Source organism: Monodelphis domestica, chromosome 4, assembly GCF_027887165.1.
Source record: "Monodelphis domestica isolate mMonDom1 chromosome 4, mMonDom1.pri, whole genome shotgun sequence".
NCBI classification, from domain to species: domain Eukaryota; kingdom Metazoa; phylum Chordata; class Mammalia; order Didelphimorphia; family Didelphidae; genus Monodelphis; species Monodelphis domestica.
In genome coordinates, this window is record NC_077230.1 from 2,098,219 (window position 1) to 2,123,592 (window position 25,374).

The following is a 25,374-nucleotide window of genomic DNA, read 5'->3' on the forward strand; positions in this document are numbered from 1 at the left end:
TGATGTCATATGTTTTGCTTTTGCATTTCTACTTCCATAGTTCCTTCTCTCAATGTGGACAGCACTCTTCTACACAAGGCCCTCAGGAGTGTTGTGGAAGAAGCATGAAGGAAGAGAGAACTTCATGCATGCAAAACAAAGTAAAGGACCTCAGCTGTCAATCAAGAAAGAACATTCCAAATAGAATGTTCCCAGGAAAGTCAGTTGGAGAGTCAAGCCAGGCTGAAGGGGGAAGAAGCTCTGAACTGGACCCCTGTTAGCTTCTGTCCTAGGCTGAAGGACCCTTGGGGAGGGGGGCTTCTGGAGGAAGGCTGAGAAGAAATTAACTTTTGTTGGTGGCTTAGAGTGTGAAGAACTGATTGTATGTTTGAGATTTGAGTTTGAAGGAAGAAGAAAGAAGATTAAACAGTTGTCCTTCCAACTCCCTGACAGACTTGTGTCACAGCTATGACAGGACTAACATTTCCCAAAACCCTCCTTATAGATTAGGGATAACCCTATTCCTCTCACCTCAATTTCCATCCTTGTCCTGTTTTTCCCAATAAACCTCCTTACCTGAGAAAGAGGGGAAAAGTATCTTCTCTAAACCTCACAGTTCACCTTTGACTTACATAGAAAGGTGGCTGACTAACAGGGGGGAGGGGAAGGCAGGCAGGAGGGTGTGGGTGGAAAACTGGGAGGTGAAGGGTGGAGGGTAGGAAATATCTTGATCTCTTAGTAGTGATCAATAGGCAACCCCAGAGTATCCCCTCTAGTAGTATCTCTCTATCTCTCAGAAGTATCTCTATCTCCATTTCAAATAGGCACCCTGAGATTTCCCCTAGTATCTCTCTAGTCACTCCAGAGTATCTCATTTACTACAACTAGAAATATCTCCCAAATTATCTCTTTATTACAGTGTCCTGGCTTGTATATAATGTTCTTCTGGCTCTACTCATTTTACACTGCATCAGTCCATTGAGGTTCTCTCAGTTCATACCGAAAGCCTCCAGATCTTCAGTCCTTATAGCATAAAAATATTCCATCACCATCATAGGTATGCACAGTTTTATAACTCAACATGATTCTAAATTGCTCTCTATAGTGGCTAGATCACTTCACATTTGCACAAACAGGATATTAGTGTTCCCATTTTCCCTTATTCCCTACAATATTTGTCATTTTGTCCTATCATTTTAGCTAATCTTATAGGTATAAGATATCTCTGAATTGTTTTATTTGCATTTCTCTAATTAATAGTGATTTAGAGCATTTTTTCATATGACTAATGATAGTTTTTATTTCTTCATCCAAAAACAGTCTGTTCATATCTTTTTACTATTTATCAATTAGGAGATGGCACTTAGTCTTGCAAATTTAACAAAGTTCTCTCAATATTTCACTTATTAAAAGAACAAACAAGCAACTTTCCTTTTCATTGGAGAATCAAGGCTGTGTATTGGTTCCAAAGCAGAAGGTAAGAGGTAAGCAACTGGGACTAAATGACTTCTACAGGGCCACACAGCTAGGAAGTTTCTGTGGCTAGATTTGAACCCAAGTCTTTCCATCTTTAGGCCTGGCTCTCAATCACTGAGCCACCTAGCTCTGGCTATATGTTAAATATGAGATCTCTATCCAAGAAACCATAAATTTTCTTCTCCGATTTTCTGCTTTCCTTATCATCTTGGCCACATCAATTTTATTTGTACAATACTTAAAAAATTTAATGTAATCAAGATGATTTATTTTACGTCTCATAATGCTCTCCATCTTTTTTATTCATAAATTCCTCTTCCATTCATACATGATATGAATAATATGTTCCCTAGACTAGGTCACATATACTTTTTAATCTTATCTTAGTGGATGGTGTGTGATATTGGTCTATACGTAGTTTCTGCCAAATTGTTTCCCAATCGTCCCAGCAACTTTGACCAAATACTGATGATTTCTTTATCCCCAGATGTGGATTTATACTTTTGTCAAATGCAAGGTTGTGATAAGCGTGTCTCTTCTTTCCCACTGATCTAGGTTTCTATTTCTTAGCCAGTACCAGATAGTTTTGATATTTGCTGCTTTTTAAAAACATTTTAAAATCTGGTACTGCTAGACCGCCTTCCTGTGCATTTCTTTTTTCACGAATTCCATTGATAATCTTGAACTTTTGTTCTTCCAAATGAGTTTTATTATTTTTTTCTACCTCAATGAAAACTTTTGGGGTAATTTCATTGGGATGGTATTGAATAGATAGATTAGTTTAGGTAGGATTGTCATTTTAATTGTACTGGTTTTCCCTGCTCATGAACAATTAATATAGCTCCACTTATTTATATCTGATTTTATCTGTGTAAAAATGTGTTTTATAATTATGTTTCTATAATTTCTGGGTTGGTTTTGGCAAGCATATTCCCAGGTATTTTATTCTGTCTGTTGTTATTTTAAATGAGGCATCTCTGCCTATCTCTTCTCTTTTTAAAAAGATATTTTTATTATTGTATAAAACACATTTCCATATTGGTCACTGGTGTACGAGCACTCATACAAAACCAAAACCCCCAAATAAAACCATAAAAACACAGATGTGAAAGATAGGCTGCTTTGGTCTGCATCGAGCAGACTCTTCTCTGGAGCTGAATAGCATTCCCTGGCATGTCTTTCAGGACTGTCCCCGATCATTGCATTGCTGGGAGTAGCCATGTTTTCACAGTTGTCTATTTCTTCTTCTAGGTCTTTGTTAGTAATATATGCTATATCTATATAGTATCTATCTATCTATCTATCTATCTATCTATCTATCTATCTATCTATCTATCTATCTATCTATCTATCTATCTGTGTCTGTCTGTCTGTCTGTCTGTCTGTCTATCTATCTATCTATCTATCTATCTGTGTCTGTCTGTCTGTCTGTCTGTCTGTCTATCTATCTATCTATCTATCTGTGTCTGTCTGTCTGTCTGTCTGTCTATCTATCTATCTATCTATATATCTATCTATCTATCTATCTGTGTCTGTCTGTCTGTCTGTCTGTCTATCTATCTATCTATCTATCTGTGTCTGTCTGTCTGTCTATCTATCTATCTATCTATATATCTATCTGTGTCTGTCTGTCTGTCTGTCTATCTATCTATCTATCTATCTATCTATCTATCTATCTATCTATCTATCTACCTGTCTATCTATCTATCTATCTATCTATCTATCTATCTATCTATCTATCTATCTATCTATCTATCTACCTGTCTGTCTGTCTATCTATCTATCTATCTATCTATCTATCTATCTATCTATCTATCTATCTATCTACCTGTCTATCTATCTATCTATCTATCTATCTATCTATCTATCTACCTGTCTGTCTGTCTGTCTATCTATCTATCTATCTATCTATCTATCTATCTATCTATCTATCTATCTATCTACCTGTCTATCTATCTATCTATCTATCTATCTATCTATCTATCTATCTATCTATCTACCTGTCTATCTATCTATCTATCTATCTATCTATCTATCTATCTATCTATCTATCTATCTATCTATCTATCTATCTATCTATCTATCCACCCACTCTATCTATCTATCTATCTATCTATCTATCTATCTATCTATCTATCTATCTATCTATCTATCCACCCACTCTATCTATCTATCTATCTATCTATCTATCTATCTATCTATCTATCTATCTATCTACCTGTCTGTCTGTCTGTCTATCTATCTATCTATCTATCTATCTATCTATCTATCTATACCAATGATTTCTGTGTTCATTTTATGTCCTTCTACTTTACTAAAGTTGTTGACAATTTCAATTAACTTTTGAGTTGAATCTCTAGGATTTCCACATACACTATTATACAATCTGCAAAGAGATAGTTTTATTACCCCTCTGTCTCTTTTGGTTGCTTTAATTTATTTTTTCTTTTCTTATTGCTATTTCTTTCTATTTTTTTTTTGCTGAAACTGTAATGGTCAAAATTAATTAAAAGGTTGAAGCTTTGTTGTTGTCCCTCATTGAAAATGGCCAAGTTAAGCAGAAAAAACTATAGGCGTGGATAAGTAAACTGGATGAATCAGCTCTCGAGTAACCACAAAGTGACTCGGAATAGAACAGGAAGCATTCTCAATTATTTATGCTTCACATGTTGCTTTAGATTTATGGAGTGTTATACAGACATTATATCTGATTATTGATTCACACTAGAATCCTGTGGGATAGCGAAAATGGCATTATCTCATTTTTACAGTGAAGACACTGAGGTTCGAAGAAGTTAAGTGACACGCTGAAATTCATACAAGACTCCACATTTGAGGCCAAATCGTCAAGGTAAGCTAAGTCAAGAAGATCTGCATTCAGAGATGATAGCTGTGAGATCCTGGATAAGACCCTTTCCCGCGTTTTGCCTCCGTTTTCCCATGTGTAAAATAGGGATAATAGTAGCAGGGTGGTTGTGAGGGTCAGATGAGATAAAATTGTAAAGAGCTTGGAACAGTGCCCAGAACATAGTAGGTGCTATGTAAATGTTAGTGATTATTATTATGTCTCCAAATCCTGTGCTTCCCTGTTCCTTTTCATAAAGTTTATCTTCATATCCGGAAAGACGATGAAGGTTCAAATGTAAGTAATTAGAAAGAGAAAATGGACGTCATGGAAACCAAATGCTCTCACATAAGCAATTCACACAAGTTGACTGAAACATGAAAAAAAAGACCACATCATCATTTTCTGTGGCCTCTATGTAGAAGTATTTGCTTCTCTGGACCAAAAGGCTTCCTTAAAGATTCGTTTCCAAGAAAGCTTCTACCAGATGAGGAAGTCATTTCAGATGCAACAAAAGTCGTTTTCTTCAGCCAGCTTTTTACCAATATGGATAGAGATGCATGTAATAAAGCATTTATATAGTGGCTACACAGTTGGTAAGTGTTTTAAGCTCACTTCTAAGTAACTCCAGGCCTATCCAGCTCTCTTTCTACTGAGCCACCTAGTCTGTTTGCCACCATCATGGAGGATGTCGTCTTTCTGGATTGCCTGTAGTCTGGCCATGCATTAAGAGAGAAGGACACAGCCAGGCTTTCCTGGCATCTACATCATAATATAAGCCACCTAGAAGAGGCTCCAGGCCCCTCTGGTACACATAGACAAGGATGAGAAACTAAGGCTGGGTTTGATTTGCATGGGTTGAGTCTGCGCGCCATTAAAGCCACGCTCTCACTCATCCATTGGAGGCTGAATGGAGCGGCCTCTGCAGCCCGCTAGAAACCAAGAGCGTGGTCCCGGGGCTGTGGGGGTGATGGCACAATTCTTATACCTCTGAATGAAGAGAAGAACTGAGGGCAGACTGTGGGTTTCCAGCATTCCAGACTGCTGGCCCTCACTTGCTTCCTCAGTCTATGGGCACTGGAGAGACCCAAGAAATGCTTTTTGATAGAGTATATTAATGAAGTGATAATTATGCCATTTGAACGATTGTTCCATGGAGAAGGATTTGACTTGTTCTGCTTGTTTCTAGGAGGCAGAATGACAAGTTGCAAAGACAAATGTTTGGGTTTGAGGTAAGAAAAGACTTCCTAACAATGAGGTGTCCCAAAGTAGAATGAACTGCCGTGGGAAGGGCAGTTCCAGAGAACAAGTACTATTTGCACTAAAAGCAGACTTTGGATTCTTCTACCACAGATTTCTTTCTTTCCTTGTTGGATAAAGGCCTAGAAAAGGCACGAATAGTAAGAAATGAGAGGAAAGCCTGTCAGGATGGTTTTCCTTTCTAGATATTTTTAACTAAATTTCTTTGATTTGCTCAAAGCCTAAGAAAGTCTGTATATTTTTCTTTCAAATTTTGTCAGCAAAATTTTTATTTTTTCTTACCTCCTCCGTACATGTCAAAATATTTTGTGTCTATGAGTTTCCCAGTTTTATCTGAAAAAGAAAACAAAAGACTTTGAATAGTGTTCCTCATATGGGGATTATCTTGTAATAATTTCAAGTACACGCAGATTCACTGTGAGGGGCTGAAAGTCCGTCAGAATCGCATAAAATAAAATAAAATACCGGTACATTCAGCACAGCCCAGGTGAGGATCCTGGTGAGGCACAGGAAGAGCATTGAACCTGCCTCCTTAGTTTATGACTTTTCACGCTCCAATACATTTGCCTCCAAGCCAGAGGCTATGTTGGCAATGGATGAAATTGCAGAAACCCTACATTAATTAAGCGGTAATCAATAGCAAAGGAGTTTGGTCTCTAGTTCAGAGATCAAGGACTGAAAAGGAAAGATCTGACGTAGCTTTGAGGTCCGTTTGAGGTCTGGTTTGTTTTATTCATTATTTAATATAAATTTAAAGAATGGTCTAATTCAGAAATGAAAGACAGCTTCTTGCTGCTAGACCCCAGACCCAGACAAACAGAGACGCCCTGCCGAGAGAGGAGCAGCTCTACCGAGAAGAGCACCACCTAATGGGTGTGATGACATGCCATTGGCCTGTGACACAGGAAGCCCGCGTTTCCCCTTCCCGTGCCTTCCTCAGTAGGTTCTCCTCCCGCACCATCCCTCTGCCTTTTCATTCCCCTTCCCTGAGGGCGCGGGTCACATTTACGTGGGCCCAAATGCTCTTATAACACCTTCACTACCCCATCCAGTTAGGACCTTTTCTTTAAACTAAATCCAATACGCCATTTGGGCCCGGAGTGGACGTGGACCCAAAGAGAGACTCCGAGAATTCCACCCATGACGGGAGGTGCTCGAGGGGTCACTTCATTGAAGAAGTTTCCCCCATGATGCTTCATTTGTACAGGAAAAGCCAATGTTCACCTTGCAGAGTACAGGACCGGTGGAAGAGGAAGAAGAGAATGACGTAAGGCTGAAAGAGACCATTTTAACACGCCTGCCAGCCACACCCTCTAGGAGAGCCTTGAAGAGCGCTCGGTCTGACTAGAGGCCTGGCGGAAAGAGCACTGCAGTCTGGCTCGGTTCGTCAAAGACTGACCATTCGCGTTACGGAATCCTAGGCCGCAGGGCCGATCGGGGAGGTGACTGACGGGCCCTGGGCTACAGGGGACAGGGAGAAGCGGCCACGCGCTGACACTGTGGGTCTGAGCAGGACGACCTCCTCCGGTCCGTCCCGAGCCTTGCGCCGACGCCGGGGCAGGACTGCGTAATTCCTGGCTTCCAAGAGTCCCGGGGTCGATCCCCATTAAGCGCCTGTGGGAGAGCCTGTGCGCTGGGGCCCGCGCCCCGGGAACAATCACTCAGGAAATCCTGGAGACGACTGAATGGAAAAGGGACTCTCGAAGGCTGAAACAGCTCCTGTAAGCGCTGGACCGCCATTGCACTTGGGGGGGGGGGGGGGGGGCTAACAGAAGTGACTCGGCGGCAGGTCTGGGGTCAAACCAAAGGAGCTTGATAACAAGGAGCCCCATTAAAAATGGCGCCAGTTCCCAGGGCATTGGACTCATTCAAACAGAAATTGGGTGACTCTCATCAGTAACCTCAGGCAGTGATTAGAGGCCCCTTATCCATAAGAATAGAATTTATACGTTCATTAGCTTGAGCTTTTTAACAAAAAAAATGATTCATGATTACTGTAGTTTGTAAATGATGGCTGTTTTATCTCAATATTTCTTTTTTAAAACTCTCACCTTCCCTCTTAGAATCAATACGTGTTCCAAGGCTGAAGAGCGGTCACGGCTAGGCAGTGGGGGTGAAGTGACTTGCCCAGGGTCCACAGCAGGGAAGTGTCTGAGGCCAGATTGGAACCCAGGACCTCCCGTCTCTAGGCCTGACTCTCCATCCACTGAGCCACCTAGTTGTGCCCTCAATAATTCTTAAATATGAGTAAGCATTCTCCATATTTTCACTTTTTCCCACTAGTAGGACAAATGATCTCTATCCATGAAGGTTCATGAATGTTTTATACTGTCACAATTACTGAACTGTAGGCAGTTATTCCAAGGGAGCAGTAGATCCTAAGGAGCTACTGGCCCAGTAGTTCACATATGCTGCCTAATTACACAGACCACAACCCTTTTTTGCTATGATCCTGGGAGGGCTGCGTATCACTCATACATTTTGCTGTTTTGAAATGCATTAATGCAAGGTTTCCACAAAGAATTTGGAGGAAGCACTAGCTTTAAATCTTTAAAAAACCCAAAGACCTCCAGAACTTTGCATCCACTTAGATCCAGCAATACTATTACTAGGCCCAAATCGCAAAGAGATAGAAAAGAAAGGTGAAAAGAAACTTTTGTACGCACATATTTATTGCAGGTCTTTTTGTGATTTCAAAGAATTGAAACTGGAGGCGATCCCCATTATTTGGGGAATGCCTGAATAAGCAGGGAGTATGATTTTAATGGAAAACTATTGTGCTATAAGAAATGATGACCAGGATGACTTTAGAAAAAGCCGGAGAGACTTACATGAAGTGAAGGGAGCAGGGCCAGGGAAACACTGTACAAAGTAAGAGCAATATTATACAACGATCAACTGTGAATGCTATTTTTCAAGCGTATTCCAAAGGAATCATGATGAAAAATGCTATCCATCCCCAAAGAAAGCACATTGGAGCATCCTATTTTTCACTTTTGTTTGTGTGCACATATGTGTGTATTGATCTGTTTTCTTTCACCTATCTAACATGAAAATCTGTTTTATATGATTGCTCATATTAAAATACATTAAATTGCTTACTGTCTCAGAGAGGGAGTGAGAAGGGCAGCAGGGAAATAATTTGGAACTCAAAATTTAAAAGAGTAATGTTAAAATTGTTTTTATATTCAGGTGGGAAAAATATAAAACTTTTTTGGCTGAATTTTATTTTTTTGAAAATTTTATTTAATTAGATGATTTAGAATATTTTTTCCATGACTCTTGTTCTTTCTCTCCTCTCTCTCCACCCCCCTCCCATATCTGACACACAATTCCACTGGGCTTAACATGTGTCATTGATCAAGACCAATTTCCATATTATTAATATCTGCACTAGGATGATCGTTTATAGAGTCTCCATCCCCAATCATGTATCCCTATTGAACCATGTGATCAAGCACTTGTTTTTCTTCTGTTTCTACTCCCACAGTTCTTCCTCTGGATGTGGATAGTGTTCTTTCTCCTAGATCCCTCTGGATTGTCCTGGGTCATTGCATTGCTGCTAGTAGAGAAGTCAGTTACATTCGATTGTGCCACAATGTATCTGTCTCTGTCTACAATGTTCTCCTGGTTCTGCTTCTTTTACTCTGCATCACTTCCTGGAGGTCGTTCCAGTTCACATGGAATTCCTCCACTTTATTATTCCTTTTAGCACAATAGTATTCCATCACCAACATATACCACAACGTGTTCAGCCATTTTCCAATTGAAGGGCATCCCCTCATTTTCTAATTTTTGGCCACCACAAAGAGTGCAGCTATGAATGTTCTTGTACAAGTCTTTTTCCTTATTATCTCTTTGGGGTACAAACCCAGCAGTGCTATGGCTGGATCAAAGGGCAGGCAGTCTTTTATTGCCCTTTGGGCATAGTTCCAAATTGCCCTCCAGAATGGTTGGATCAATTCACAACTCCACCAGCAATGAATTAATGTCCCTACTTTGCCACATCCCCTCCAGCATTCATTACTTTCCTTTGCTGTCATGTTGGCCAATCTGCTAGATGTGAGGTGATCCCTCAGAGTTGTTTTAATTTGCAGCTCTTTGATTATAAGAGATTTAGAGCACTTTTTCATGTGCTTATTGGAAAAATATTAAACTTTAAAAAAAATTCCCTTTCCTCCTACATATCACCTGCCTCACACTAAAAAACAATCCTTGTAACAAGTATGCTTAGTCAAGCAAAAGAAATTCTTTTATTCTCTCTCTCTCTTTATATATATGTATATATACATACATACAGATATATGTCTTTATTCTGTAATCTATCAAGGAATGTTGTCTTTATCTCTATATTAGGAGAGGTATAGTATTTTAAAATTATTTTTTTAATGAAGAAAAATATGAAATCACCAAGTTTCTAAATTTAATATGAGAGAAGTAATGAAGAAAAAATTTAACTTACAATTCACAATGGCAATGTTGATACCTCTTGCAACATTACCCTTTTCTTCACTTATGAGTCTGAAATTTAAATAAGAATTAGTTAAAACTCCAGTCCTATCAAGAAATGAATATTTCTCTCCTTTTAGTATCTGCTCTTTCAACTCAATAGAAATTAAATGTCTATTAAGCATGCCATTAAGTATGAAGCATTAGAAGTGCCAGAGGAGATATAAAACTGTGATGAGCTGTGAAGCTTATACTCTAGAATGGGGATAGGATGCATACAGTTTTAATAGAAAATGGTGATATTATTTTTCATTGGAGGTATGTATAAAGTATTTGTGAATTCTGAAGAAGGAAATAGTATTGATAATGGAAAGGTGAGGGGAAGAATGTTTCCTAAAATAGTTTACATAGGTTTAGGCTTTAAAGCATACATAGGAAGTGAGTAAACATTAAAATTTTGAGGACTTTGTACTAGCGGGGAATCAGAAACCAAAGTTTTGATAGGTAACTGAGAGAGAGGGAACAGATAAAGAGTAACACCAATTCTCCCTTTCCAAGCAGAGCTCTCTGGAAAATGGAGTCAGATCTGACTAAAGCTGAAGGGTAAGAGAAAATCCCCTTCAATCTCTTTCTTCTTTAGTTGAATATATCTATGATCCCCTTTTAGTAAATTTAAGATGTCTGAGTTCTCATTAAGTTGAAAATATCTATTTATTAAATAAGGGGTTGGGTATAATAAATTAGGAAAGAGGAAATAGGAAGTCCCTGAGCTAACTTCTTTCTATGGTTTTCTTCAGGGGTTTGACGCTCAAGTCTGGGAACTAAGTCCCAGGTGATTTTAATATCTTTGTAGGTTCAAGATGATGGTATTTCTTGGCAAGAGATATAGCTTTGAAGAAGTCTTCTGAAGGACAAGCTATTGCCTTCCCCAAAGGGAAACAAGTCTCTATCCAACCACTATAATACAGATGATTAGTCTGGATCTTTTTCTGCTCAACAAGGGATTTGAAGCTAGGTAGGCTCAGTGAGGATTTTGCTCCTTTCCTCTTCAATTCAAAAGGGGAAAACCCAGCAGTCTCTAACCACTCCACTCCTTTTCTCAGCTGATTGTTCCATTCCCATCCCCTGTTGGCAGCCAGAGTTCTATCTCATTTTTTTTTCATGAGATAACCTTGCAAAACGAGTCCTTGCATTCACTTCAACATTTCTCTCTTCCACAACTTGCAAGGAGAGGAAGGGAAATAAAGTAAGAATAATCAGACCATCATATAAGGAACAGAAGTCTGAATACAGATCGAAAGATATCATTCTTCATTTAATTTCCTCCATGAATTTTTCTCTACTGTAAACAACATGTATCTTATGATGAACAGGGAAATATGCATTACATGATGATATATGTATAACCTATAACATGTTCCCTGTCTTCTTGGATGAGGAGACAGGTGGGAGGGAGGGGAAATAAAGAATGAGACAGATTTTTGGACAAAGCTAATGTAAGAATTTGTTACTTTGGGATGTATATTTATTATATCTTATTACATAGTTATAACAAGTAATATGTATTATATTATTATTATGTTAAATATTATATTATGCTTTTGTATAGATTCAAAAATGACTCTTTTAACCAGTTCTTTCTATTACATAATGACCTGTCCTCCTAACTAGATAGTATCTCCTCAAGAGTAGGCATTCTATCATAGTAAGTAAAACTGTAATTGCTACAATGCTTCTAGCAGAGAGACAAATATGATGTTCTTTGCCAAGAGGAAGGAAATGGACTCAAATGGATTTGCCATGTTTCTTGTAACCCTCAGGGTCTTAGTAGGCATTGTCTTACACACATCAGTCATTAATCAACAAATCCATGTTGATTGATTGACAAACAACTAATGAACTGCTTAAATAGAAGCAATTTATTACTTACTCACAGTCAAGATGAAAAATTTCATTTCTCTATTGTGATAAATGATTTGATGGAGGTGTCTATTAACATTTCCACCAGACTTTTCACAAGTCCTGAATATTTGTTAACTTAAATTAAAATTTTAACATGAAAATCGAGGAAAATATTTGGAAGCACGTCTAATAGTAGGGATGTAATTCAAGGGAAAATATATTTGTTTCTTTCAATATTTATGAAACACTAAACAAAGAAAGCGACATCAACTTGAGATCGTTTTAAGAAAAATTATGTCATCGAGGAGTCCCTAGCTACAGCTGAATTGGACTTCTGAAAGCTTGAAGGGAGCTAGTTATATGCCCTAAATTTTAGGAGGAATATAAAAGCAATAAGCAAAATTAGCTCAAAGCACCTGTCAAGTGCAATGATCAAGCTTTCAACTTACATGCTGATAACTACTGGCTAAGTCCTACAAGGGTTTCCCACAGAACTGTCATAGCAATACTGTTGTGACTTGCCAATGTTAATTTTCCCTCAACATTTAATAGACAAATATTAATACAACCCTCCTTTTCTAGGCATGCAAATGAATGGTTTCTAGTACAAAAACTGATACTTACAGCTCATCCTCAAAGCAAATTTTGGCATAATTGTTGGGACCACCACCACTTAGCAACTGATAGGCATAGCTGTTAGGTGGGCATGAAGTCCAATGGCCACATTTTTGTCTTTTGGGGAGTGGAGCTGTAATAAAAAGGGTAAGAAAAGTCGGTATTTGAAGGGAACAAAGAAGGCAATAAATATGTGAATACTTCTGTCTGTTATCTTCAAACCAATTCACATATTTTAGATCTCCAAATACAATAAGGAAGTAATAGTTACAAACTTTTGTGGATAAAATAATTTTTTTCACCTTAGTTTTTTTTTCCCATTTGAATTAGTAGTCAATTTAGAACATTATTTCCTGGTTACAAGAATCACATTATTTCCCTCCCTCCCTTCCACCCACCCTTCCGGCAGCTGATGCGCAATTTCATTGGGTATTACTCGTGTCCTTGATCAGAACCCATTTCCATGTTGTTGTTTGCACTAGGATGATGATTTAGAGTCTCCATCCCCAACCATGTCCCTTCGACCCATGTGATCAAGCACTTGTTTTCCTTCCGTGTTTCTGCTCCCACCGTGTTTCCTCTGAATGTGGATAGTGGTCTTTCTCATAGATTTTCACCTTAGTTTTTGAAATCAAGAAGTGCGACACATCAGTCATTTAGTTGAGAGTTTACAGTGGGAAAGACCAGACTACTTAGGGTGAGGAGAAGTTAAAAGGCTTGTCCATGATCATTCAGCTACTATATGTTAGAAGTAGGACTTGAAATATGTTTCCCCCTTGTACCAATGCTACTTTGCTTACAACAGCATAATAAAGGGAAGGAGAGAAAAGTAAAGAAGCACCTGTGGCAGAGCCAGTAAAATTTTAATTGCTCTAATTCTTGGAGTTAAGACACACATATCCCTCAAGAATAGGGAAATGGATTCAAAGAGGTTCCTATAGTCCTACAAATCTGCATTCTGTTTTAAGAGTTTTGATGCTCCTCCTAGAAATGCTATATCTAATATTAGAAGCTGATTCTAAAGAATAATACCTAAGTGAGGCACTTTGGTGGAAGGCCTTTGCTCAAATTCTGCCTCAGACACTAGTCATTGTGCAGGTCGAAGCATATTTTTCTTGCTTTTTTGTGTAACATGGCTATTATGAAAATATGTTTTGCATCACCTCACATGTGCAATTGATATCTTATTGCTTGCCTTCTCAATGGGGAGGGGAGGAACACGAAGGAGGGAGAGAATTTTCAACTTAAAATGAATAAAAAATTAATGTTAATTTTTAAAAAATGTGATTTAAAACTGCTTGTTCATTTCTTTTGACCATTTATCAGTTGGAGATTGCCTCTTATTTTTATACATTTGAGACATGGGATTTTTATCAGAGAAATTTAGTTTAAAAATTCTTTACCCATTTCCTTCTAATTTTGGCTGCATTGATTTTGGTTATGCAAACCCTTTTAAATTTCATGTATTCAAAATTATCCACTATACTTCCCATGATCCTTTTTATCTCTAGTTTTGTCATCAACTCTTTCCTTCTCTATGAATCTGATATGCAAAATTTTCCATGCTCCCCTAATTATGACAGCACACTTTATATCTACATCATATGCCCATTTTGACCTTTTCATGGCATACACTGTGAGGGTTCATGGGATTTTTTACTCATGTTCATTCCTGCTAGGTTTCTATAAATGTCTGCTTATTTTCTCTAAAGGATAGACACTGAATGCATTGGTAGAATAGTGTGGGAGCCCCCGGAATATGGGGAGTCTGTGATGTTTTGATTACGACTTCATTTGCCTTATTTTTAATAACTATGATCTGATTATTATTGTTTTTGTTTAAGTTCTCTGATATGAAGATGGCGTATTTTATGTAAATAAAGACATTGGTAAAGGCTCAGGAGTTATAGTGGGGAATAGTTGAAACGTATCACTCTCCATCCCCAGTGGAGGTAAAGTCTACGACCCTGAGAGACATGGGTTATTGCTATGTGCTGGTGGTCCATCTCTCAGAAAGTAGACTTGCCAGTATGAAGGAAAGTGGGAATGAGTAAGGCAGCCCAGAGAGCATGAAAAAATAACTCTCATCTTCTGCCTTAAAATCAATACTGTATATTGATTCCAAGGCAGAATGGTGGTAAGGTAAGGGTTATGAGAGTTGAGTGATGTACGAAAGGAACTCCCCTCCCCCATGACTGGAGTCATCCTACCTGTGCCCTGGGGACTACGAGCTTTATATCACATGACTGAACGTCACATGAATGCTCCAAACCTAGGTCACAGGTGAATCATTCTAGGGACAATGACCCAGAAAGGATGGGGGGGGGGAAGGGAGGAAAGAAATAAAAGAGGGGTTTAGGAAGTGCTCTTTTTATTTCCTTGGACACTGGTGGTGGAGGACTGTGGCTGACAGCGATAGCCATGTGGAGAGACGTGTGGTTAGAATTAGATTAGAAATAGGTTTTAATCTCTATCTATCTGCTTTCTTTATTCAAGTAATATTAATAAACTCTGGAAACTAAGAACCAGGAGTTTTTAATTTGACTTTAACAGTGACTTGACCAGGATCACACAGCTAGGAAGTATCTGTGGTCACATTTGAACCCAAGACCCATCCCTACCTATCTCCTCAAGTCTTTTCCTCTCTCACTCCTATCCTTTGACAATCACTGAGACATGGCTTCCACTCAATTACACAGCTTCCTTGGCAACCCTTTCTAGTAAAGGTTGTACTCATTCTTCTAGGCTAACTGAGATAGAAGAACTGGAATTCTTCTTGTTCCCCATTGGCACTTAAAAAATTGTTACTTCCAGGTACTTCTTGTGTCTCTATCTTAAAAAAAAAAAAAGAAATTCTTACTTTCTCTCTTAGAATCAATGCCATTCATTGGTTCTAAGGCAGTAGAGTGCTGAGACCTCCGCAATGAGGGTTAAGGGATTTACCCAAGACCAAATAGCCAAGAAATGTCGGAGGTCATCTTTGAATCTAGAACCTCCCATCTCTGGGTCTGGCTCTCAGTCCCCTGAGCCACCTAGCTGATCCCTGCTTCCATCTTTAAGCAACCTCTTCCCCTGTGAGTTCTGTATAATTCACATCTTCAACTCAATCAAAATCTTGGTAGCTGTTTATTTAGAGACTTTGGGGTATGCCAATTCTTTCCTCAACTCCTGCTCTCATACTAGGACTTCAATGCCTTCACTCTTCAGTTACTCAACATGCTTGTTTTCCCTGATCCTCCACTCCAGCTCTCACACACAAAGATGATCACACCTTTGCTCTTGTAATCCCCTAACAAATGTACACCTCCAGGCTCAAGAACTCTGAAACTCTTCTGGCTCTCCACTTCTCTCTGCCTTCCCATACCAAACCTTATTTTTGGTTTACACCATGACCTCCAGTCTTTCAGTCTCACAGTTCTTTCCTGGGTCAGTTACCCCTGAACTAGCTATGCTTTTCCCCTTTCCCGTCTTGACCCTCTGGTAAACATTCAACTCTAAACTGTTTTCTTCTCTTGGTCCCTTGACTCCTTCATCATATCACTGATTCTGCCCTCCCAAACCTTGGGTCACTCCTACTGTCTGCTGCCTTCACTCTCACTCATAGGTTGCTGAATGAAGGTGGAGGAAATCATGCAACGAATCCAACTCAATCTACAACAAAGTTATATACATTATGCGACCTCAACTAGGTCCTCCATGTTGCTAGGCAACACTACCTTACCAAATCATTTCCCATTCTCTGTAATGGCTCTTTCAAACCTTTTTATCCCTTCTCAAACGTTCCATGACTCTGTCTCCTCCAATCTTCTTAGCTGGTAACAGTTTTTAAATTTTATTTTATAGAAAAAATGAGGTTATTCCCCGAGAGCTCCCTCTTGCCCTCTCCTTATCCATGACATTTGTGAATGATAATTCAGGTGCCTTCTGCCACCATCTTTCACATGAGGCCCTCTGTACAAGCAGTCTCATTGCATTAATCTCCTCCCACAGACTGCCACTTCTAGCATCCCCATTCTCTCACTGATCTTCAATTTCTCTCTGTCTGCTGGCTCCTTCTCTACTGCCTATAAACATTCCTTTCTCTCCTCCAGTCAAAACTCCTTACTTGATCTTTCCATTCCTGTGAACTTTTGTCCTATATCTCTTGGACCCTTTTGCAGTAAAATTGCTTTAGAAAGCCATCGGCTTCACTTCCTTCCCTCTGCTCTCTTATAAAACCTCTACGATCGTTTCAAGCCTTATCATTTCACCGAAATGGTTCACTCAAAAGTTATCAATGATCTCCTAATTGCCAAATGTGGTGACCTTTTCTCAATTTTTATTCTTCTTGACTACATGGTAGTCTCTGACATTGCTGATTGCTCTCTTGTTGATTTTGTCTTCTCTTAGTTTTTCCCCCTTAGATTCATTATAATGTATTAGTTCAAAGGCAGAAGAGTGATAAGAGCTAGGCATAGGGGTTGTGACATGCACCAACTTGTCCTGGTTCTCCTACCTATCAGGCTGCAACTTCTCCATCTCCTTTGCTGAATCTTCATCTGGATGACTAATGTAGGTGTCCCACAAGGCTCTGTTCTGGGTCCTCTTGTTGGGTCTCTATTTCACTTGCTGGCCCCATCAGCTTCCATGGATTTAATTAGGACCTCTATGTTGATGATAAATAAAGCTCCCCTGACCTCTAGTTTCACATTTCCTGTTGCTTTTTGGACATCTTGAACTAGACGATGTTTCTTTCACAATTCTTCTTTGTCTTGTATTGCTTTTTCTGGCATTGTATTGTTTTCTAATTTTCTAAGATGTTCTAATTCTTCCTTCTTCTCTCTCATTTGTTTTTTTTTTGAGGGTTTTTAAAGGGCTTCCCAAAACTCTTTTGAGCTTGTAGCCATTTCTTGTATTTCTTTGCTGTTTTTGAATTAGGTGCTTTTTCTTTGCTTTCCTCTGAGTTTGAGCTGCGGTCTTCTCGGTCCCCATAATCATTACCTTTTTCAAACAAACCACTGCCAAACTATACCTTTCTCGTGTTATACGTATGAAGTTGGTTTTGAGGGGTGCTTTACATTTATTCCTACTGCGTTTCATGATGTAAGATTTCATTCCATGTTTTCTCATTTCACGATCTTCTAGGATTCAATCTCTGACATCCATGTTGTTAGCTATCCTTCCCAACGTTTGTGTCCTATGATGTTGGTGTAAGACGGTGTAAGAATAGTATCTGTTCTTATATCGAAATAGTACTAAAAACAATACAAGGTCAAGCTCAGATCACCAAGATGCTCCGCTGAAGACTCCTGACATCTTGACTGCCACAGGACTGTTAAAAATTACTCTGAATTGAGTCGTCTCACTTTATTGCCATCATCAAGGCTGAAGCATCTAATTGTATTATCATATAGTTCACATTTGTCCGTCTTTTTCATAAAGATAGTCTGGAGCACTTTTATAGTATAGCAGTTCTGCCATCTACCAGCATGGTAATCCAGCCCCAAATGAAAATTAGATTAGTCTTGTAGGATCTGTTTTTGAGTGAGCATACGGACAACCATGTTAGTTCACGACAGAGCATCGATCCAGTCAAGTTGAACTTCCCTATCCCGGTTTTGGTCCGATCACTCTCTGCTAGTGCCTTTTTTTTGTTTTTAAGTGGTCAGGAAGCCGTGTCGGTGGTTCCAAGTCTTAGCTCTCTGAGTGGACTAATTTCAAGGATGTTATATCTGGGAGTAGAACCTTAGACCATTGCTTTTGTGCAAGATATGTTAACTCATCTAGATAGAGTTAAGTAGAGCTAGAAAAACAATATGTACAATGATTGCAACAAAGTAAAGGTCGTAATAATAAAAAGACACTCTGTAATCATGACTAAGGCTGGCCCTGGAGAAAAGATGAGAAGATGCGTGGCGTTTCCTTCATTATAGATGGTAGAACAGAGATGGGGAACCTTTTAGAGATGGAGTGCCAGGCCCCACCCCCTACCCCATACTAAGTGATGTGCCCATTTCCACCCATCCCCATTCTGTGTCCCTCCCCCCCCCCAAATTGCTTCTCCCCCTTACTCCACCCAGAGGAGGTAGGAAGCACTCCCACCTGACTCCTGGGCGGCGGTGCGGGTGATGTAGTCAGGCTTGGAGAGAGGGGAAATACGAGGGGTGCAAACACTGCCCTCCTCTAGTTATGTGAGCTGTGATCCCCTCAAACCTAGAAAAAGGGCAAAAAGCCCCAGCTTACAGGGAAACTTATTTATAGGGAAATAGAACACATTCACCCCATCATGTTCCAGCTTTCCTAAAGTGGTATCCTCCAAATTCACCTTTTCGACAGATGGTCAAGGGCTGACTGGGAGAGTGACCAACCACTATTGGGCTTTCCAGAGCCTCTAGCCCACCTGTTCTCCCTCTGGCAGAATTTGAATGCAAATCAAACAGACTGGGTTAGTAAGAAGTGAAGGGAAGAAGAATGCAAAGTAAAGCAGCCAAAAGTTTCTGGTGAAAGAAACTGGGGAAGGGAACTGAAGAGCCCAGCACCAGGGTCATAAAACTATTCCTAAATCACTAGATTACGGTTTTGAACATTTAAAGTATAAACTCAAAAGACCCCTCCCCCAAATTCCCCAAATCCCTTGAATAGTAAAGACGCTGGTTGCATCTTCTGGTGTTTTTGTGTTTTTTTTTTTGATCCACGTGATTTTTATTTTAATAAAGCATATTCACATAGCTTGGGTTTCCGAATCACAAACATAGCTGAAGAAACTCTCCAAGCCCCAAGAGTTAACAGGGGTAATGATGCTTTCAATGCTGGCACGAATGCACGCTCTTTAAAGTAACCTAGAGAAATCAACCACAAAGAGCGGGTCATAGACCTCACACAGCTCATTCCAACCTCCGGCAGACCAGAGAAGCAGGGTTCTTGGGAAAATCATGCAATGATGCCTCATCCCTAGAATGCAGAGTAGACCAGAGCATCTACATGAACTAGGTTCCCTCTTGATGGTTAAGTGCCCAAGTTAACACTTGGGCTCCTGGCATTCTACATAGAAGTTATTCCACCGAAGGACGTACGATGGCTTCAGAGCATCAAAAAGGAGGAACACAGATAATTTTTTAAAAATGTAGACACTTTTATAGCTCATCGATACAGCAGATGGAATGGATAATAACCTCATCAGAAGCCTAGTCTAAAAAACTGTCTTGTTGGGGTGGATGAGAGAGTGACAGACTCCATTGCAAGGAAACCTCATGCAGGAAGAGGATGGAATTTTGCTGGCAATGGGGGATGGGCTAGAACTTTTAGCCAAGGAAAGCAGATGAACAGTTGGAGAGGGGGTTCTTCTCTCTCTTGAACTGGGAGGGAGAGGAGCATGTTGCTGAGCTCAACCTGCTGTGATCCCTTATCTGTCTGAAGAAATCAGATCAGCCCTCCTTCCTCAGTAGTGGTGGGTACAGACTTTTTCCCTTTGGGGAAGAGAAGAGACTCTCTACCCAGAAGATTTCATTTGATCTCTTCAATCACTGTATATCTCTATATCAGGAAAATACAACAGCCTGACTGACTCCACAATATCCTCAGGACTCAGGTCCCCAGACCTGAGTCCTCAACCCCTGAAGGGAATTTAGGTTAAAATAGAATTAGGGACTTCCAATTTTTCCCTCTTCCCTAGACCTACCATTCCTAAAGACCAAAGGAATAAATAGATCTTATTAACTGTTAGATTTAAAATAGTTTTGAGCATTAAATAGTTGTAGATTAAGAGAGTGGGAGCCATAAACTGTGATAATTAAAATGTTTGGGAGCAAGGGAAATATATAACAATTATGACCGCTGAAATATGTTTTCTACTGTGTCTTGGTTTTATATAAATATAAGATGGTCGCCAGGGAATATATTCCCAATTTATGAATATGCCCAAGCCAACTGGGTTTTATAGAGAAATTTAATTTATGATACACTGATTAATCAATAGAAAAAGAGAGAAAGTAAGAAAGGAATAAGAATGAATAAATCAGTCAGCTGGTTTTATCACGCACCCAAGATCTCTCTAGGTAAGGCTTCTCATGCCAACCTCAGGCTCCACCTTCAAGAGAGCCTCCTTTCAAGAAATGTTTCCAGAGAATTCTCCTCCTTCAGAGCCAGCCTTCTCTCCTGGTCCTCCCACAGAGCAACCTCCTCAATCCTCCTTCAGAGCCACCTCGCTCAGAGCAAAACCTCCTCCTCCTTCTCTCCTCAGACCCCGCTCTCTTTAAGGAACCCATCTAAGTCCCCTCCCCTCAGTTCTCACATCTACCAATCACTGTCGATGTCTCCCCTGTGCCAATGGTGGCTCTAGCTTAACCCAGGACCGCCCAGAGGTCTCTTTCCTATGCACATGTCTGTTGTAGGTCATATTCTCAAATAATTAAATCTTGATCTATGCTGCAGCCCTTCCTAAATCCTGTTAGACTGAGTAGGGTGGAGATTGTATGTTCCAAGACCTGGTTCTGTCATTCCAAGTATCTCTATTGTATCAATTCTAAAATCAATCATGACTCAAAGAACTTCCTGTTCTATGCTTAAGCATAGGTCAAAGCCCTTTCCATTGTTTAGCAAAAGGTTTCTGTCCTAAAGTAGTCTTAGGTAGGGAGGAGAAGGACTCTCCCATGCCAAGGGTTTTCACATTCCAATAGAGTTCTTACTATCAGAAGGAAATTTTTCAAGTATAAAATTTCTCAATGGGGAAATTTCCAACATTCATAAGTCTAAGAAATTTAAGGTTTATATAACCCAGAAGAAACTGAACACTTTATTCTTCTAATGTACTAAGGGGATCCGGATAATATCTATCGAGGGAAGAAAACAGAAACCAGAGGCTGAAGGGGATTTCCTCTTCATCTTTTCAGCTTTTTTTAAAAATATGGAATGTTTTTTACCATTTGTCAAATGTTTTTTTCTACATCTATTCAAATAATGATATTCTTTTTGTTGATTTTATTAATATGGTCACTTTTCTTGATGATTTTTCTAATACTGAACTATGCTTACATTCCCAGTATAAAACCCACCTCAATATGGTATGTGATCCTTGGGCTATAATGTTTAATCTAGTATTTTACTTAAAAATTTTGCATCAATATTCACTAGGGAAGCTGGTCTGTAGTTTTCTTTCTCTTAGCTCTTCCTGGTTTAGGTATCAGTATCATATTTGTATCATAAAATGAGTTTGGAAGGATTCCCTCTTCCTCTATTTTTCTAAATAGTTTATATAGTATTAGAGTTATTTATTCTTTGAGTGTTTGGTAGAATTCAATCTGGCTCTGGGGCCTTTTTCTTTGTGAATTCTTTAATGATTTGTTCAATTTCTTTTTCTGAGATGGGATTGTTTAACTATTTCCTTTTTTGTTTAATCAGGGCAGTTTATAGTTTTATAAGTATTCATCTATTTCACTTACTTTGTCAGATTTACTCGCATATGCTTGGGCAAAGCAACTTCTAATAATCACTTTAATTTCTTCTTCATTACTTATTTCAACTTTTTCATTTTTGATATTAGTAATTTGCTTTTCTTCTCTCTTTTTTCAATCAGCTTAACCAATGATTTATTTATTTTATTTACTTTTTCATAAAACCAACTTCTTGTCTTATTTATCAATTCAATGGTTTTCTTACTTTCAAATTTATTAATCTCTCCCTTGATTTTCAGGATTTCCAATTTCGTATTTATCTGTGGATTATTAATTTGTTCTTTTTCTAGTTTTTTTAGTTCATTGATATATTGTCCCCTCATTGTAATTTTATTTCATGAAATTGTTGATTTTTTCTATGATTTATTCTTTGCCCCTTTCAATTCTTTAGGATAAGATGATTTAGTTTCCAATTCATTTTTAGTCTTTCTGTTGCCCTTTGTTGAATGTATTTTTATTGCATTATGGTCTGAAAAGCATGCACTTGCTATTTCTGCTTTCCTACATCTGGTTATCAGGTTTTTAAAGTCCTATTATTTAAAGTCAGTTTTGGGAAGGTTTCATATGTTGCTGAGCAAAAAGGTGTATTCTTTTCTATTCCCATTAAGTTTTCTCCAGAGGTCTACTATATCAAACTTTTAAAAAGTGCTCTTCAGCTCCTTCATTTCTTTTACGATGGTTTATCTAGGTCTGAAGGGAGAGATTTGAGGCACCCCTAGTGATGTTTTACTCTTTATCTCCTCCTCTAATTCTGGTAACTTTTCCTTTAGGAATCGGAACTCGATGCCATTCCGTGCATTTACGTGTAGCATTGAAACATTGTTTCCTAGGAGGGATGGCGTTGCTGATGTTGCGACGCTAACGCTGATTTGAGTCCTCAGCGGCCCTCAGTGAGATGCGCCTGTGAGCCTCCTCACTAGTGCACTTGTCAGGCTCTCCGACAGGTTTGTAAAACCATGACGGGGGTTTTTGAAAACAAGGTCATATGGAGGGGAGGATTAAGGCATTGGGTTTCCCTCCATCTGAGGGGTTCTAGCTAGCCTCCCGCCTCCTAAAATCCTCGCGGAGATTTCTTCTTGTTCTTCCACGCTCCCGAGGCCCAGGCCTGTCTGCCCCAATTCCCAGGGCTGACCGGCTAAGCTGGCTCTACGTTATCCTCCAGGATTACTTTGTGGGATAACACAGATCTTCTAGTAGCTTGAAGGTGAACCCTTTGTGGCAGAGTTCAGCGCCAGCTGGGTTAGGCCCGAGTTGGCTTCTGGTCCTCCCAATACAGACAGTTTTGTACAGGCGAGCCGCCGACCACTGATCTTCTGAGTAAACTGGACCTTTCAGCATGCAGGAACACTTAGGGCTTAAAGCAAGGAAGGGTTTTCTCCAGGCAGGAACAACGGAGGTAAAGCTATTCGGCTCCAGGGGACAGGATGCCAAATCTCCTCAGCTTCAGAGAGAGAAGGAAGTTCCTGGTCCAGACAGCTCAAGCGACAGGAAGTCCAAAGCCACCCCTCCGTCCCCCTAGTGCTGTTGTTCCCGCTTTATCCCTTCTCTGGGTTCAGAACCCAGCCTTATCAGTTCCTGCATGCGGCCGGGTCCAGCAAGCTTCTTTCTTAGGTTTCAACCTATTTCCCCCCTTCTCTTAGTACAGTACTGATATTTTTTCTTTGTCTATGGCGTCTTTATCATGATTATTCCTTCCTTGTCTCTTTTGGCTAGATTAATTTTTACTTTTGCTTGTTCTGAGATCAGGATTGTTGCCCCTACTTTTTTTTTTTTACTTTAGCTGGAGTAGAGTAGATTCCACACCAGTCCCTTATTTTATTCTGTGTGTATCTCTGTGCTTCAAGTGTGTTTCTTGTAGGCAGCATATTGTGGGATTCTGGTTTTTAATCCAGTGTAAATATAAAATAATATAGCAATCCTTTTCTCTTTTATGAATGAGTTCGTCCTATTTACGCTCACAGTTATGATTACTCATTGTGTTTCCCTCCATCTTATTTCCCCCCTTTTTACTCTTAATACTTTAAAAAGAAAGAGATACACTGAGTTAAAATAAGGAACTGGAACAGAACTTATTATAATTCAGTTGAAGTAAAACAATGCAGAAGTAGCAATCATGACCTCAAACAAAGCAAAGCAAAAATGAATATAATTAAAATGAATAAGCAGGGAAACTCATCTTGCTAAAATGTATATCAATGTTAAACACATATTGACCCAATAGTAGAGCATCCAAATTTGTAAAGGAAAGGTTACATGACTTTCAGGAGGAAATAGAAAATAAAACTACACTAGTGGGGGACTTCAATTTCCCCTGCTCAGAGCTAGATAAATCTAACCATAAAATAAATAAGAAAGACGTGAAGGAGATGAAAAGAATTTCAAAAAAGCTAGATATAAAAACCTCTGGAGAAAATTGAATGTGAGTAGAAAGAAATATACCTTTTTCTCAGATGCATAGGACACTGCCACAAAAATTAATGATATATTAGGGCATAAAAACCTCACAAACATACAGAAAAGAAGAAATATTAAAGGCAACCTTTAAAGACAAAAATACAAAAAAAAATTTAACTCAGTAAAAGGTTGAGGAAGAATAGAATTATATATATATATATATATATATATATATATATTTTTTTTTTTTTTTAAACCCTTACCTTCCGTCTTGGAGTCAATACTGTGTATTGGCTCCAAGGCAGAAGAGTGGTAAGGGCTAGGCCATGGGGGTCAAGTGACTTGCCCAGGGTCACACAGCTGGAGAATAATCTATTCTTAAAGAATGAAAAGATAAAAGAACAAGTTATAGAAACAATAAATTATTTCATTAAAGAAAATGATGAGAAAAATACCAACATTTGTGGGATGATTAATAATAAAATCAACAGAAATCATGTGATTACCTCAATAGAGGCAGAAAAAACTTTTGGCCAAATAAAATACCCATTGCTATTAAAAACATCAGAGAACATTGGAATAAATGGAACATTCCTTAAAATAATAAATGTATATCTAAAACACGAGTAACTACTTTTTTATAATGGGGATAAGCAAAATATTTCCTAGTAAGATGAGAAGTGAAGCAAGGATACCTATTACCACCACTACCATCTTATATTGTACTAGAAATGCTAGCTATAGCAATAAGAGAAGAAGAAATCAAAGGAATTAGAATAGATGATGAGGGGGAAAAGGTAGGATATGAACAAGAAATTCTTAGATGAAGAAATTAAGTCTCTTTAGTCATATAAAAAATGCTTCAAATCACTACCAATTGAGAAATGTAAATTAAAAAATCTCTGAGGTACTGCCTCGCTCCTACCAGACTGACTAATTTGACAAAAAAGGAAAATGATAAATGATGGAGGGGAAGTGGGAAAATTGGGACACTGATACATTGTTGGTGGAATTGTGAACTGATAC

At 38.9% G+C, this 25,374-nt stretch overlaps 1 protein-coding gene across 6 annotated transcripts in view; it reads right to left on the reverse strand.

Annotated features, from left to right (window-relative positions):
• The window catches only part of FAM3B (FAM3 metabolism regulating signaling molecule B), a 57,721-nt gene that overhangs the window by 18,969 nt on the left and 13,378 nt on the right, over positions 1-25,374 (reverse strand). For 5 of the 6 annotated variants that reach the window (XM_007493069.3, XM_007493068.3, XM_056825953.1 and 2 more), the window contains exons 3-5: positions 12,536-12,659; positions 10,023-10,081; positions 5,843-5,893 (exon numbers count right to left, since the gene is read on the reverse strand). In XM_007493069.3, the coding sequence (XP_007493131.1) occupies positions 5,843-5,893; positions 10,023-10,081; positions 12,536-12,659 (234 nt within the window). The remainder of the gene's footprint in view (positions 1-5,842; positions 5,894-10,022; positions 10,082-12,535; positions 12,660-25,374) is intronic. The other variant, XM_007493071.3, reaches the window with a different exon arrangement.